Source organism: Corvus cornix, chromosome 12, assembly GCF_000738735.6.
Source record: "Corvus cornix cornix isolate S_Up_H32 chromosome 12, ASM73873v5, whole genome shotgun sequence".
Taxonomy (NCBI): Eukaryota; Metazoa; Chordata; class Aves; order Passeriformes; family Corvidae; genus Corvus; species Corvus cornix.
This window is the reverse complement of record NC_046342.1, coordinates 1,408,588-1,424,445: the sequence shown is the minus strand read 5'-3', so window position 1 is coordinate 1,424,445 and position 15,858 is coordinate 1,408,588. Positions and strand designations below refer to the sequence as shown.

Below are 15,858 nucleotides of genomic sequence, written 5' to 3'. Positions count from 1 at the left end.
ATAAAACATTAACCGCACATAAAGGTGTTATCTGGGCACGTGGAGGAGGCTCTTGCTCGTCAGGGTCCGTGGAACCTCCCCATCAGCACCTTTATTTCATAAAAGTTTTAACACCAAATGCTTGCCTCGCACTCACGATGGAACCAGAACATGTTGAGCAGCCTGGTCTAGGGGAGGGGCCCCTTGCCCATGGCAGGGGGTGGGACTGGGTGATTTTTAAGGTCCCTTCCAGCCCAACCCACGCTGCGATTCTGTTTCATTCTGCATCAGCTGCACAGCTCATGTCTCCTTCTGACCCTGTAGCCTTCTGCTGCTGAAACCAAAACTGACTGGCTCTGACGAGTCCCTCCCATCCCCAAGAAGGTCCCCAAGGTCTCTTTGGAGGGTCACTGCCTGGACATCTCCGGGTTGCAGGGAGGGAGCCGGATGGCTGAGTCACAAAAGGTCAGCTCGCAGCCGGGAGCAGGAGGCTGGAGTGGATCCAGACACAGCCAGAAAAACTCCCTCAACTCATTAATGGCATTTCTCCTCGTGGACGGATTCGGTGCAGTTCTCTTTCCTCATCCATCCATTTGCGGCAGCTCATCACAAGGAGTGATCCCTGATCCCAGTGAGGAACTGGGCCCTGGAGTCCCCAGCTCCCTGCCCGGCAGCCTGGGCTCATCCTGAACACCCAGAGCCCCTTCCCTCTGCCAGGAGAGCGAGGCAGCAGGGGAGGGAAGGGGATAGACACCGGGGGAATGGGGAAAAACCCCAGGGAATGGAGATAAACACCCGGAGAAGGGGGATAAACACCCGGGGAATGGGGATAACCCCCTGGGAAGGGGAATAAACACCCGGGGAATGGGGATAAACACCCAGAGTAGGGGGATAAACACCCGGGGAATGGGGATAAACACCCGGAGAAGGGGGATAAACACCCCGGGAAGGGGGATAAACAGCGGGGAAGGGGGATAAACACCCTGGGAATGGGGAAAAACCCCAGGGAATGGTGATAAACACCCGGGGAATGGGGATAAACACCCAGAGTAGGGGGATAAACACCCGGGGAATGGGGATAAACACCCGGGGAAGGGGATAAACAGCCGGGGAATGGGGATAAAACCCCCGGGGAATGGGGATAAACACCCGGGGAAGGGGGATAAACACCCGGGGAAGGGGGACAAACACCCGGGGAAGGGGGATAAACCCCCGGAGAACGGGGATAAACCCCCGGAGAAGGGGGATAACCCCCCGGTGCTGTTCAGCCCAGCCCCTCCTGGACAGGGTTCTCCCAGCCCCATTCAGCTGCTGCAGTTTGGGGAGTTAAATGAAAATGGGAAACCACAGAACCACTGAGGTTGGAAAAGACCTCCAGGATCATCAAGTCCAGCTTCCACCTGAACACCCCCATGCCATAAACCATGTCATGAAAAATGAGAGGAAAGGTTCAGAATGCCAAACTCCTTGTAAATACAGGTGTGATACCCTTAACTAAACTATTATAAATTACTTCAGTGGAGGTAGAATAATAAACCTGGTTTTTTCTGCTGCTTTGACAGCAGATCAGTCTATCTAGACATAATAAAGTCTATAGGATCATACTGTTCCATACCTTTCAATTATCAATTTCTTTATTTGAAAACCTGCTAGCCTAGGAGAGGTATTGCTGTGTGTCTGCCGTGTTCTCATAGCCCTTCCTACAGAACCACCCGTGACAGTGGGATGTGAAACACCCCCTGTGGCTTTTCCTGTGCTGTTAAACACAAACCTTCCCTGGGACATATCCTGGCACTGCAGAGAGGTGGGGCACAAACCAACGGTGGATTTAGGGTAATAATTATAACATTTATAGACAACTTTTTTGATAACTGTGATAAAATATACAAACAGCATTGACTATAGGGCATCCTGGCATATATATGCATATATGTATCCATATATCCCATCTCCAGTGGTCACACAGTGCAGAAGTACATCAAGCTGGCTTCCTCCCTCCTGTCCTCTGCAGCTCCATGGACTAAGCCAGGCAGGAGGGATTTACCGGGAAAGCTTTGGGAAGGCTGCATTGGAGCTCCCTCTAGCCCCCACGCCAGGAAATAGTCAATTATTGCAAAAAAAACCCCAAAAATTCTACCACCACCCGCACGCAGTCCTGGCACAACATAAAGACAGCGAGTACCTCCACAAATGCTTGTGTATATGTATTTTTGGGGTTGTATTTTCTCAGAACTCCCTGCTCCATTTCGGTATTTGAGGTGAAAAAGGAACTAGTGCTGCCCGTCAAAATGATTCTTCTGGCAAATAAATATCCCAGAACACAAATGTTCCCCTGGCAAAACTGTGGCTCAGGGGGGTCCAGAGGGGGCTCAGCCTTTCCAAGCAGGGAATTCCGAGCAGCCAAGTGCCCACCTCTGGCCGGTGACCTCAAGTGCTGTCCCAGTGCTGCTCCATTCCATCCCTGGGCACCTGCTTAAGGAAGGAGCTCCCTCGGCCATAAATTACTTCATAATTCCAGCTCCTCATGAATCCTGAGCTGCCTGGAGTGGTGGCAGTCCATATTCCATGACAGAGCTGCTGGCTTGGCTAAGAGAGCATCTTAAAACCTTGATTGCAGCTGTGATAGATCTACACCCTGCTGCATTTTTCAGGGGATTATTTCTTCTCCTACATTACACAGTATTTTCCTTCAGCTAGTTAAAATCTACTTTGGGATATGAATATCTTAATTTGTCTCAGTTGAACGGGTTTGGTTTGTTTGGGGTTTTTTTTTTTTTTTGCTCCATCTAGTGGTGCACAAAAATCCATCCCATTCCAGCCCAGGGTGTCCACACGCTGCCCTGAGCTGTTTTAGTGACTTCCCACGGCTGGTTATGGAGAGAAAATAATACAAGTGCAGAAAATAACAGCAAGGCACTGCTTGCTCTGCAAAGCTGGAGTCTCACCCACCGGTTCCAGGAAAAACCATGGAAGAGGTTGGGTTTTTTTTTTAATATGTTTGCAAAGGAGAACTCCACACTGCAGAAGAAAACCAAACCAGCCTGATCCAAAACAGTGCAAGTGCCTAAAGGTGCCGAAGCAGAAGCTCCCCATCTGAATTCCCCCAAAGCAGCAGCTTTTATTCAGCCCTCTGAGTTCATGGAAGGAGAAAATAAGAAAAAAAAGTAAGAAAAATGCCGTTTCTACTTCACCTTCCATTCCAAAATGCACAGTAAGACAGTCTTCACTCTTCACAGAAACAGTACAGATTCACCTAGGAATGGGAATTTTTCTGCTGGTACCTTTCTCTGTTTTATAATAACATGCAGCATTTTAGGTCATCTACTCCTAACTCTGGTTAACTAAGAGAGCCCCTACCAGGCTCTGCTGCTAAGCCCAGAGATGCACAGCATGTTTTATTTAGCCAGCCATGATTTATTCAAAGAGGGAAATGTTTACTCCTGCATTTCTGGCTTCCACTGCACCAGGGAAGGTCAGCTCTCTGTATGCTCCTGAAGAGAAAATGCCACAGAGTTCAGGGATACTACAGCTACAAACTCAAACTGCTCCAAATCCCTGCAACCCCTAATGACCTTATTTCCCCTTAGTTGGAAAACTGTGGGATAGAAACACCCCATGCCAGTGTCCTGTGACAGCCAATAAGGCTGGTCAGGCTTTGCCTTCTTTTTCTCCTGAGACCCATCATTAACTGCAGCCACTTTCAGGATAATCACCCCCTGGCTCTTCAGGCTGGGGGTTTAATTTGCACCCTTAAATCAGTCTTGCTTCTTTGTTTTCCTGTGCACAAATAGATAAAAGGTACTCACTGGAAGATTGGACAAATCTTCCCCTCTGGAAGGGAATAATTACAGTGCTCCAGAGTTCAGTACACTGAGGAGAGAGTGGTAATCACTGTTTACGTCTGGGAGGGAGATAAGCAAGTCAAAATATCAGAAATTCCTACTGCTTCTATCTTCTGGAAGCAACTCTGAGAAACTCTTAATTACAGAGTAAAAGACCCAAATGGTGAGCAGTGTTCAAACATTTCAGTGTTTCACCCTGCCCAGTAAACATCAGAGCACTTCCAGGGATATAATGAACTGCACTCACCCACCACGCTATTTTCTACATACATTATTTTGAAATTATACAGTGGGAAGGGAAGTTCTTTCTCTATATTGTAATGAAAAGTGATTAAGAAACACAGGAAACTGAGAATGTTCAATACCAAAGAACAGCAGCAGCCACAGAGTGTGAGCAGTGAGCAGAAATGATGCAGAAAAACTTGCAAAATCATGAAGGCAGATTATTCTTGTGCCAGCAAATCCTTCCCCAGGCCTGGGACACTGCACAGTCATAGCCAAGGCGAGCACAAGGAAACATTACACAGCAAGGGTAGAGACAGCGGATCAAACCTCACAGAAAAGCAAATAACCCATATTCTGCTTTTATAGAGAATCCTTTGGGGGGGAAAAGCACATTGTAAAGATGAGAGTGAGCCTCAAGCTGCCTTCACAGTTCTCCCCCCTTGATCCTGGTGATTCTCCTTTTATCCCATCCTCAAAGCCCCACACAAGTACAAATAAATACCTGCTTTCCACCCTGCATCAAGCCACCTCTGCCTCTACACGAGCCCCAGACAGTGTGGAGCATTATTTTACCTCATGATAGCAACTACAGATTTAAGAGTCTTTTTCTCCTCTCCCAATCACTCTTCCTTGCTATTTTCAGGGTAGTAAATGCCGCTGCAGAGAAATTCTGTTCCTTGATATACCTCCTTGGACTGGTTACGTTTGGAAGACCCAGCCAGCAGAAATTCACTGGCTATTTTAGAGCCACGGGATGTGTCTGGAAAGGTGTAGCCAACAAAGAGCCTTCTGGGCAGTGGGAACTTGGACACCCATGGACACACTCTCATTTATCCAGCTGCACTCATGGGGTGTTCAGCTGCAAGTTCATTCCTTCAGCGACAGCCTTGTGCACAGCTTTGAGGGAAATATTTTCACTGATGAGGCAATAGAAGCACATGAGCAATGATCTGGTACTTTGGTTGATCCAAGACTTGCACAAAGGCCAAGGAAAGGAGAGGACAGAGCTCAAAGCAGCTTAGGATGGAAGCAGACATGGAGAGAGGATCTGCTGCCACAACAGAAATGTGCTGGCTCCTCAGAAGCAGCACAAAGGAAAGGAAGAAGGGTTAAATCTCTGTGCAGTAACATCCATAAAACGTCACATGTTGGTGTTTGCCCAACCTTGAAACAAACTTAAACAGCCTAACACAGACTGTCACAACAGCTCCCTCCCACCCCACATCTGGGAGAGAAGAAATCCCGTTGGGCTGTGCCCTCCATAGCACACAGCCACGAACAGACAGCAACAAAACTCACACTACACCTCAGGACTTATGGTACTGTTTATTTTAGTTCAAAATAAACTGTGCATTTGAGGAATCTGTTTACAGCTGGCATGTGTTCTCGGCACTGGGCAGGAGGAGAGAGCTGTGGGGAGGCCTGGAGAGGAGGCATTACTCAAACTGGCAGCACGGGGATCCCACGGCATCCGTGCAGTGCCAGTCCATACACACCAGAAAGAGAGGAGAGGAGAGATGGACTGTACAGGTGGAGCACTGACTGCACCCAGCGACCCCCAGCTTCGCTGTTATCTTGAGGATGGGCTACTAGACCCCGAAGGTGGACAGCAGAACTGGTGCAGGACACTATCTTCCCTGCCGAGGAAGGGGGGGGCAAGAAAGAAGAGAGACAGAGGAAGAGAATCACAGGGAACAGCATTAGGAAAATTCAGCTTGAAATTTGTTTGCTTTTGTTTTCAAATCCACAAGTAGTGTGAGTTGTTTGTAAGCACCCCCCAGTTCACCCATTTCTGTCTCAGAGACAGGACTCCCCACACAGGGAGGAACAGCCCAACGAGCCAAGGCCAACGCTGACGACTTAAACTCTGAGAAGAACAGTGCTTTGAAAGGGCCATTTCTGTTCTTCCCATTAGAACAATTACATTAAGTAGTTCTATACATACCCAGCCTAATGTGGCCATGGCTCTTTTACTTTTAACATGCTCAGAACTTTCCCTGTGTGTTTTCACTGCCCACGTTCCTCTGGAAATGCTGAACAGACGCATTCCCCTTCTGTGGGTGCCTCACACACACAAATCCTGGGGATGACCAGGTCTGCTCTCCACTCCCCCCACCCTCCCAAGGTCCAAGGAAGAGCTCTGTCTCCATGAGGAGTTGCCAGCATCATGAATGGTGCCACAAGGCAGGAGCAGTTTGGAATACCCACATCTGTAATGCTAAAAGTGCTTTATGGCAGGGAAGGAGATGCTGGCGCAGCAGGAGGCTCCAGCGAGGCCACTTCTGAACCAGTGACACAACCACGAGGGGCATTTCCTTTAAAGTAAAGACCAGGCTAGAGGAGGAGGATGGAAAGGAACACAATGGAGGAAGAAAAACAAGGAAATCCAAAACCAAATCTCATGCTATTCTGCCAGCTCTCCTGACTGTGTGCAGGAACACAATCCACCACTTGCCCTCCCTGCATCACGTAGGCATCAAGTGGAAAATTACAAGTATTACTCGAATTATGCCAGCTTTCCTTTGCCATAGGGTGTGAGCACAGATGCCTTATGTAATCAGCTGAACCTCACACTGACGTGGGGTGGGATTTGGTCACAGTTTGGATCTGGTTCGCTGTGTCCATCTGCATCCTGCCTCTCTGGGCGACGTGCTGCTGGTCTGGGCCATGCTGCTCTCACTCCTTTGCTCAGTTTGAAAATTAAAATATCATCAAGCTTTTATATCTCTGCATATTCTAGAGAGGCTCGAGTGTTTAAACATGCTGAGGCAACTGCAGTTAGAAATTAGATTCCTGTTCAACATTTTTTTGGTAGAAAATGTCAATGAATAGTCATAGCAGTACTAAAAAGAATTCTGAAGTGCAGCTCCTTCAGATATGTCTTCACCTGTGACTAAGCATTGACTGGAAGCTACCACAGGACCAGGGATTCTGCTGCATGGTGTGGGATGTCCCTAGAGATATTTGCAGGGAGGATGCATCAAGTGTTTACTTTGTGTCTCAGGGAAGAGTACAGTGCCCAGCAGAGGGAAAAAACCAAACTGAGAGTTGCAAAGTACATTTATCTATAAAGAGATATTTTTAATTTCAGGGATATAAGCTATTTCCCAGTTTTCCCTGGCTGTGCTAGCATGCAAGAATTCCCACTGTGCTCTTGAGAAGAGTTAAGGAAAACCAAACCACTCTAAAACATGATAGAAGCATCTGAAAGCTTGGCATGGTTGCAGGGGGAGCCTCTGTGTTAACCAGTTATGGTGGCAAAACAGCTCCAAAGCCTCCCAGGGGCTCAGACAGAAAGAAATAGCACAATCAATCCTTCTATCATCGTCCACACAGTGGTTTGTTGCATGTAAGCCAACATTACCTGGTGAAACAAAGATTCCACATTAAATTTCACACAAGTACAGTATTTTCAGAATGATGGTTTTACCTCCCAGAGGTGCTGATTAAACATTAAGCAGGCAGAGACTGCAAGAAAATGATGGGATTTCTTTGGTACTATAACATCCTTTGCATTATCATTTTGTTTTCACAGGTCTCACTGGGGAAAAAAAAAGAAAAGAAAAGAAAAATCTCTAGCTTCACCATTTAAAAAATGCTCTTTGGACATGATAAGGGCATCTAATTTGAGATTAGAAGGATGGAAGGTAGAGCAGATGGAGACAGGAATGAGTGACAGCCAACATCTCATGCAAATGAGAACAAGGAGATCACAGTTATGAATAAATACACCCGATGGAAAGATGCTCAGACATTAGTGGTAAGCAAATCTGTCCACAGTTGGAGTTTGCATCCATCAGCCTATTCCATATCCACACAGGGAATACAGACAGGAATAGGACTGGATATCCTCAGCATGGGCACTTCTGTACATGAAATTGTGCTGTGTGCGAGGTACCTCCCACCTGCACAGATGGGCTGAGTTCTGACTGAAGCTTGCCTAAAGATGTGTCACAGAATCCCAGACTGGTTTGGGTTGGAAGGGACCTTAAAGCTCATCCCATCCCACCCCTGCCATGGGCAGGGACACCTCCCACTGTCCCAGGCTGCTCCCAGCCCCAATGTCCAGCCTGGCCTTGGGCACTGCCAGGGATCCAGGGGCAGCCCCAGCTGCTCTGGGCACCCTGTGCCAGGGCCTGCCCACCCTCACAGGGAACAATTCCTTCTTAATACCTATTTTAAACCTATTCTTTATCAATTTAAAGCCATAGGAAACATGTCTAGAAAATGCTGGGAACAAACTGTTCTTCAGACAAGATACAGTTGATTGAATTCCCTTTCTCTGTTTCATGTCTGGGCTTTGCTCTGCTCAGATTCCAGCTGCGGGGCCTCTGAGATGATGATGCAGCTGGATCAAGCCAGAGGCTCAGCCACTGAAGTACAGGACTACCTGCATTTCTACTTTTGGAAGCCTCTCCGGGGTGTCCCACGTTTCCTTTGCTTTGCCCTTCGCACCAGATATAAAATCTGTGTCCCAATGATCTCTGACAAATCCAGAGCAGCTCGTGGAACCTGCAGCTTCCAACTAGAGGCCGTTGTTTCCAAGGCTCTACTCGGGAGGCAGGAAGGGGAAGGGAGTCAGAGAAGCCAAGTTACAGACATTTCCTGGTCTATTTTTTAATTCCCAAACAGAAATAACCCGAAAAGAGCAAGCAGAGGAGGCATATGGGCTGACTGGAACCCAGACAAGTATCTAGCTGGAAATACACTACATGCTCAGGCTTCCCAAGACTTCCCTTGTAATAGGAGAATGCAAGATAACTTGTATTATTTCTGCCTATTTTGAGCATTGTAAAACGAGCAAGGGATTGCTGCAATAGCTGCAGTTATTAAAAATGCATTATTTCCCTATTAACAATTCAAAACAGATGCCAAAAATCGTCTCGACTAGAAATAAAACTGCTGGAGTGAATAAAACATCCAGCAATTAGCTAACAGCAAATCAGAGATGCTCCAGATTTCACTGTAGTGCATTCATTAATTGCTTCTTTCAGATCAAATTTAATTTTTAATTCTGGGCTACAAAATTAATCCCTCTGCGTATTTTCTAAATAAAGCCTCAAAACTGAAGCTAGACCAAAGCATCCATGTCTGTTAGTTTTGTTTCTAATGATTTCTATTTATAAACTGATAAATGGGAAGACTAAAAGCTAAATTTAATACCATTAAGTGTATGTGGAAATGCAAAGCCCAATCCTGTTAGAGCTTGAGTAGCTCATTTTCATTCACAGCAATGGGATCCCCATGTACAGGTCCTGGAAAAAACAGGTGCATCATTTGCACTTGACTCAGAGATCACAGTTGTGGGGATGGCAGTTTGGGTATAATAACTTCAGAAATTGAAATTATGGGTGAACCAAACCAATCTTTGCCATGAGGACCACTGTAAGAGCCTGGCTCCAGCACAGCAGCACATCTGTGAGCAGGGACAGCACTCACATCGCTGTGTAGTTGGAAACTAAATTCTACAGAATAAAATATTCTATTTTGCAGCTCTTTTTATTCTTCCCAAGAACAGAGTGGGATGTGGGATGAAGGATAATTTGTGTTAGCAGGGACTGGTGGAGGTATGGACAGTCCAGTCCAGTCCCTGCTCAGAGCAGGGCCAGCTACAGCCAGTTGGCTGAGGAAGAGACCCCGCTTCCTCTCCTGGCCTCTGTTTCAACATTTGACCATGCTCATGGTGCAATTCCCTCTCTCCCCACCTTGTATCTAACTGGAATTTTCCTTACTGCAATTTGTTTTGGTTGCCTCTTGTCCCTGGAGGAGACTGGCTGCACCTCCTCCATATGCTCCTATTCACAGAACCCAGACTGGTTTGGGTTGGAAGGACCTTAAAGCCATGGGCAGGGACACCTCCCACTGTCCCAGGCTGCTCCAAGCCCCATCCAAGCTGGTCTTGGGCACTGCCAGGGATCCAGGGGCAGCCACAGCTTCTCTGGGCACCCCGTGCCAGGGTTTGACAACTCTTTCAGTGAACAATTTTTCCCTGATGTCCACCCTGAGCCTCCCCTGGCCCAGCCTGAGGCCGTTCCCTCTCTCCTGTCCCCGTTCCCTGGGAGCAGAGCCCGACCCCCCCGGCTGCCCCCTCCTGTCAGGGAGCTGTGGAGGGCCACAAGGTCCCCCCTGAGCCTAAATGTCATTGAGAGCAAACAAGGCCACTGATGAGCTCCTTCCACCCCCCAGTCCTGAACCATCAGCTCAAGGTCCTGCGGCACACGTTTGGGCACTCTGAAAACTGCACAGGCTCTGCAGATCCAGAGCAGGGAATTCAGGTTCCCAAAAAAAAGCTGGAGAAGTTCAGGGTTTTTCAAGCACAAAGTTATGCTGCTCTAAGCTTTAATTCCAGAAGAAATATTACTGGTAAAAATAATACCCTGCATGGAGCAAGATACCAGACGTTCAAGCTGGTTTTCCCATCAACATCCCCACAGGAAGATCCTTAAAATTAAAGCACTATCAACTAAGGACACAGGAAAACTAAAAGCCTCACTAAAAAGCAAGCAGGGAATCAAATAGTTTTCAGGCCCTGCTCCTCACCAAAGGAGCTGTCTTACAACCCAACTATGGACTCACTACCACCAAATAAACGAAGGGCTCTGATGGGAGAAAAAAACCAAACACACGAACAGATGCTGCAACGTAAACCAACAGGGTGAATCCAAGCATGCATGGTTAGAGATAACTACAGGATGAAATATTCAAACCAGAAATATGTTTATGCATTTACAGATTTAGGATTCATTGTTTGCTTTTGTCTTTCCTTATCACCCGTGCAAAGCGATTTTGATTTTTCAGCACCAGGCTTCCAATATTTTGGTATTAATATTATTCATGAGCTGGCAATTATCACTAAATCGATCACTAATAGCAGAAGTAAAAATTAAAGACAATATTCTCCATGGCATGCACAGTTTTTTTAACAGTTTTCACATTTCCAATGACTTAGATTAGCTGCCCTTTGATGCTTCTCTAAGATGTTACAATAAACACTGGCACTGACAGTGAATTGTACTATGGGATGTAATTGCTGCTCTCCACACTGGATCAAAGAGAACACATAGATAGTAAAGGCATCTATGTTAAAAGAAGCATTATGAGCTGAAAACATGTATTTTTGATCTATTCAGGGCAGACTCTGCTTGGCATCAATGGCCTGGCTGTGTTTAAAATCCTCTTAGTTCATTCAAATCCAAGGCAGTGCTGAGCCCTGTGCAGGTCCATGCCTTTAACCTTCAGAGGGTTAAACACATGGATGGATTCCTCAGCTACTGGCATGGAACAGGCAGGGGTTAAAAAAAAGTGTTGCCCTGAACAACATCAATATCCTCCATAAATTATATAAATATTTCAGCATATTTGTCATGTAAGAACTAAACCTGCACCTCCCTTTCCCTATCTTTCCAGGGGGATGTGCCTGTTAAAGCACATGACACTCATTTTACTGAGTAATTCCAGAGTGCCTGACAGAAGGACTCACTGCAGTGATGGCTCTGTTCACAGCTACCCTACAAGACGTCCAAAATATTGGATGTTTATTCCAATATTCTTTTTTTTTTTTTTTTTTCCTTTTAAAACTTAAGCAACTAGTTGCTTGTCTCATGTCAAATGGCAACGTCAGATCTCTCTCCAAAAAGCAGCGGTGGGTGGAGCATGTCTACTCTTACCTGTACTCTGAGTGTGTGGCAGGGACAGCTAGCTGGGAATGGTACAATGGAGCTGGACAGCAAAACTGGTGCAGAGTATTTAAAGACCTACGACACAAGGAAAAACACAAAGTCAAACCACCAGGTGTTGAGAAAGGGGCTTTTTAGGGGAAGGCAGGTGCTGACAGGAATATTGGAAACTCACGAGAACGGTGACTGAAATTTGAGGCACAGCTGTCAATTCTGGATCCCGGGGGATAGAGGGGAACAGTCCCAGCTTTTAAATGCACACATCAAAATGACGGTGAGGAGCTGTGGCAATGAAGAATCAAAGGTTTGTTGCAAGGTTTAGATCAAATGCCAATTTAAGGCTTGGGGTTTGCCTTGCCACGCGGAACGAAGGCAAAAGCTGAAACACTGAGGGATAAAATCCCTATGGAAATGAAGCTTTAGGCTTGCATCTTACTCTGCACCAGTCAGGCTGTTCTCTGTTCATGGAATTAAAGCACAGTGCTCTGCATGAGGAGGGAGAATGCAATGGACATGGACATAAAGCTTTCTTTGAGCCCAGCAATCACAGCCATATTGCAAAATACACCATTTGAAAATGTGAAAGAACCCCAGTTTCACCAATGTTTTAAGCAATATTCGGAACTGTACAGTAGCAGTTTAATTGCTGTCATTTGTTCAAAGCATAGAAAGAAAACAAAAAAAAAGCCTTACAGCACAAAGATATTCTGCACCCCAGATCATTAGATTGGTATTGTTTCACTAAATCAGAGGAGCCTCAAAACCAGACAAGGGGTCACACCTGAAGGAAAGCTTGGAAAATCTTTAAGCACCACACAGCACACGTCCCTGCGTTCCTGGTGTTTGTGCCAGGAAACATTAAACAAGGCCCAGCACAGCAAGTCCTCCATGATAAATCCACCTAATCAAACTTCTTAGGACACAGCATTCTTCTAGGAAATCATAAAAAAAAAAAATCAATATCTCCTAGCTCTTTGAGTGGGCACCTATGGAAGGGGCCATTAAACTGAAAATCCTCATTTAACTTGTGAGCATCCAGCCTGACAGTTAGCAGAGGATGTGTGTGTGTCTCTGTGTGTACACAAATGCACTTTTTACCCCCCCATCTTTCTCTTGGTGTCTTGACAGAGGTCTCAGAAGACTGATTTTGATTCTTCTGCATCCCAGAGGCTTAAAGTGAATCCTGTGAGGTCACTTTCTTCAAGATCAAACAGAGCGGTTAAGCAAAAGGAAGTCAGGCTTTGTTCAGGAAGGAGCGAGTTACTAATCCTTAGGAAAAAAGACAAGGTCAGCCCGTTCTGATTCCTGCTGCCAACTCTGTGTCAGCAACTGCATGGCCAGGATCAGCTGGATTTTCTGTTTAAAGGTGGTAACTCCTGTAAAGTACTCGAGCTTTTGGAAATACAGCCCAATCCAGACACAAAGCACCTCACCAGTGTGGGATGTACCCTGCTAACACCTCACAGGGCACAGGTGCTCATGGGGCACCTTCAAACCACTTGGAAAGATGAACAATTCAAAAGAAAGATGAGAACATCACTGAAAACATTGATGGGCCTGATCAAAGCAGCCAGAACATGCCAAAGCTGGATTTTTTGTCAGGAAAAACACACGAGATCCACACAAGTTGCTCCACACAAGTTGCTCCACACAATCCACGGAGCTGGGGCAGCAGGTTGTGAGTGCAGGGCATGAGTGTGACACCGGGCAGGGGAGCTGCTCACACGGGCAGAACTGCTGCCTCCTGCCTTGGGACAGCTGGTTTTTTCCAGTAGAAGCAAAAGAAGGAAATGGAGGAAATCAGTAGGAGAATGCCCCAGATTCCGTTTCCACCACTCTCTTTTTTCCACCCAGATCTCTCTTTCTTCAGAGAATTAACCAGTGAAATATGAAAGAATATGAAAGAATCTCTCTGGACTCAGATGTGCTCAAAAAAGCTTTTTGAACAGAGCTTGCTCCTGGCTCTTCCAAAACAATTCTGCCCACAGGGCTCCATGAATCTGTCCTACTCCGACCTTCCCGGGTTCCAAAAAAACCTGAGCAGCAAAGAAGGAAGTTCTCCCTATGGTCTTGTTTGTACTCACCCATGGCACAGGACTGGGGTCAGGAGCTCAACTGCCCCAAGTTCCTGTTCCAAGATGCAGCAGAAACGCAACAGTCCCGTCCCCTGAGAGCAAATGGGAAGTGCCAGAGGTTTGTAGGAGGTCCCTACACTGCCACAGGGGTGCAGGAGGGGGCACAGGTGGCAGGGTTCAGCTGCAGGCTGGGACTGAGGTACCACCACGTCGCTGCTGTCCAACACACCAGGCTGGATTTCAGCTGCTCCTCACACGGGATCTTTGTCCCACCCCTGACAGAGGGAACACAAGGTCTGCATTCTGCTCTGAATTTTAAAATTCAGGAATAGCTTGCCTCAGTGTTTGGGTTCCTCCAGATTCCACTGACTAAAGTCAGCCTGACAGTGACGAGGCTCAGGCTTTACAGCCTCTGACTAATACTGATTTTACCCAAAGCAATGGGGTAAATCTGCTGATGCAATTTAAGATTCATATGTGGCATTTTGTGCCTTCAACCACCTGCCAAAACAGCCCTTGCAATCATTTACTCCTCTGCAGTATACCAGAGAATGTTTAAGGTTCCAATGACTTCTTTTTGTTTGGTTTGGTTGGAGTTTTAATTATTTTTTAAACTTCACAGCTAGATTATGCAATCAGCCTTCAACACAAGTTTGCATTCAAGCTAGAATTCATTTACTAATTTTTAACACCTAAAGACATCAGAAGAAATACATTTCAATCATTTGGAGGAGAATTAATCACTTCTCCTGTTCACAGTCTCACAGATAGTCAGCCCTGTGAAGATTGGTTTCCACATCTGTAGTTGATGTTCTTCAAAGGATGATTTAGGATTATAAATAGAGCACAGGTACTTCAGCACCAACACGGGACAAATGACTGAATTGACAAAAGCAGCTCCTGGTAATTTCAGTTCCTGGCCCATTGCTGCAACATCCCAGTGCCCATGGAAGCTTGGCCATATCCCACTTCCAGGCCAAGTTCCTCCCAGCTCTCCCTAAGTGCTCACAGGAATCCCTACACGAGGTTCTTGTGAGAGCAGATGAGCCAGCCAGTAAAACCCGAGCCAAATGTGCCCCAAACCCTCGACATCTCACTCCCCAGCAGAACAGGAGAAACCCAGCTCCTAATGGAGCACACAGACCTCAGGCAGGTGTGGCTGTGCCTCTCACTCCTGTATAAATCCCATCCTCTTTGCCATTAGAATCCACTCAGTTTAACAGCACTTCCCTGTCCACCAGTGAGCAGAAACGACCATTCTTTATAATCTTTCAGTTTAGAGCCTTGCTCAGATGTACAAATGAAAAGAAATCGCTTACTGGTCATCGCATAAAGCCACAACTATTTTTTTCCTTTCATTCTCCCTTGCAATCCCCAACAAGCCTCCCAAACTCAGCAGACAATTTTCTCAATACTGGTTTTTAAACAACCTGGGAGAACAGAACACGAGGCCATTAACCTGGAATTCCTTTTGCTCTAACAGGTTATCCTGTGCTTTCTCAATGTGCTCTGAGCCAGCAGGTGCTCCTGGCAGGATTGGGAGCCTGGAGGCAGCTTGTCCCCTCTCCCTGCACAGGACACCGTGGTGAGCACGGGACATCCACCCACCCCTTGCTTATTCTGCTGCTGTTGAATTTTCAGCAGGTGCAAACCTGTGAGTGGGTCAGAATTATTAAACCATCACTGTAGCTTCTTCCTACAGGAGTTTTCAAACAGAAAGCCTGAGACTGTGGTCTCAGAGACTGAGGGAAATGGGTGCAGGAGCACAGCTGGAAGGAGCTTTCTGGAGTTAACGATGGGGCTGATGACAGGAGCTGCTCCGTACCTTCACTGCCCTTTGCTGCTGCACCCTCCCAGAGCCACGACTTCAGTCACTTTCCCTCCTCTTGTCTGAAACAACTGTCTGTTCCCCTCCATCTGCCAGGATTCTTCCCTTTCTTCTGGGACATTTTTCCATATAGTGCATGTTGCAGTGAGGATGTGGTGAAAACAATCCCAGCACAGTGGGCTGCTGTCCTGCCTCAGGCCCCTGTGGGCACCCATCCTTCTAAAATCAGCTTG

At 46.7% G+C, this 15,858-nt stretch overlaps 1 protein-coding gene across 11 annotated transcripts in view; it reads right to left on the bottom strand.

Moving 5' to 3' along the window:
* The window catches only part of IQSEC1 (IQ motif and Sec7 domain ArfGEF 1), a 281,533-nt gene that overhangs the window by 148,163 nt on the left and 117,512 nt on the right, over positions 1-15,858 (bottom strand). For 6 of the 11 annotated variants that reach the window (XM_039559071.1, XM_039559075.1, XM_039559074.1 and 3 more), the window contains one exon: positions 11,714-11,800. The exons of the other annotated variants lie outside the window; for them this stretch is intronic. In XM_039559071.1, coding sequence (XP_039415005.1) covers positions 11,714-11,800 — 87 coding nt within the window. The remainder of the gene's footprint in view (positions 1-11,713; positions 11,801-15,858) is intronic. 11 annotated transcript variants of the gene reach the window in all.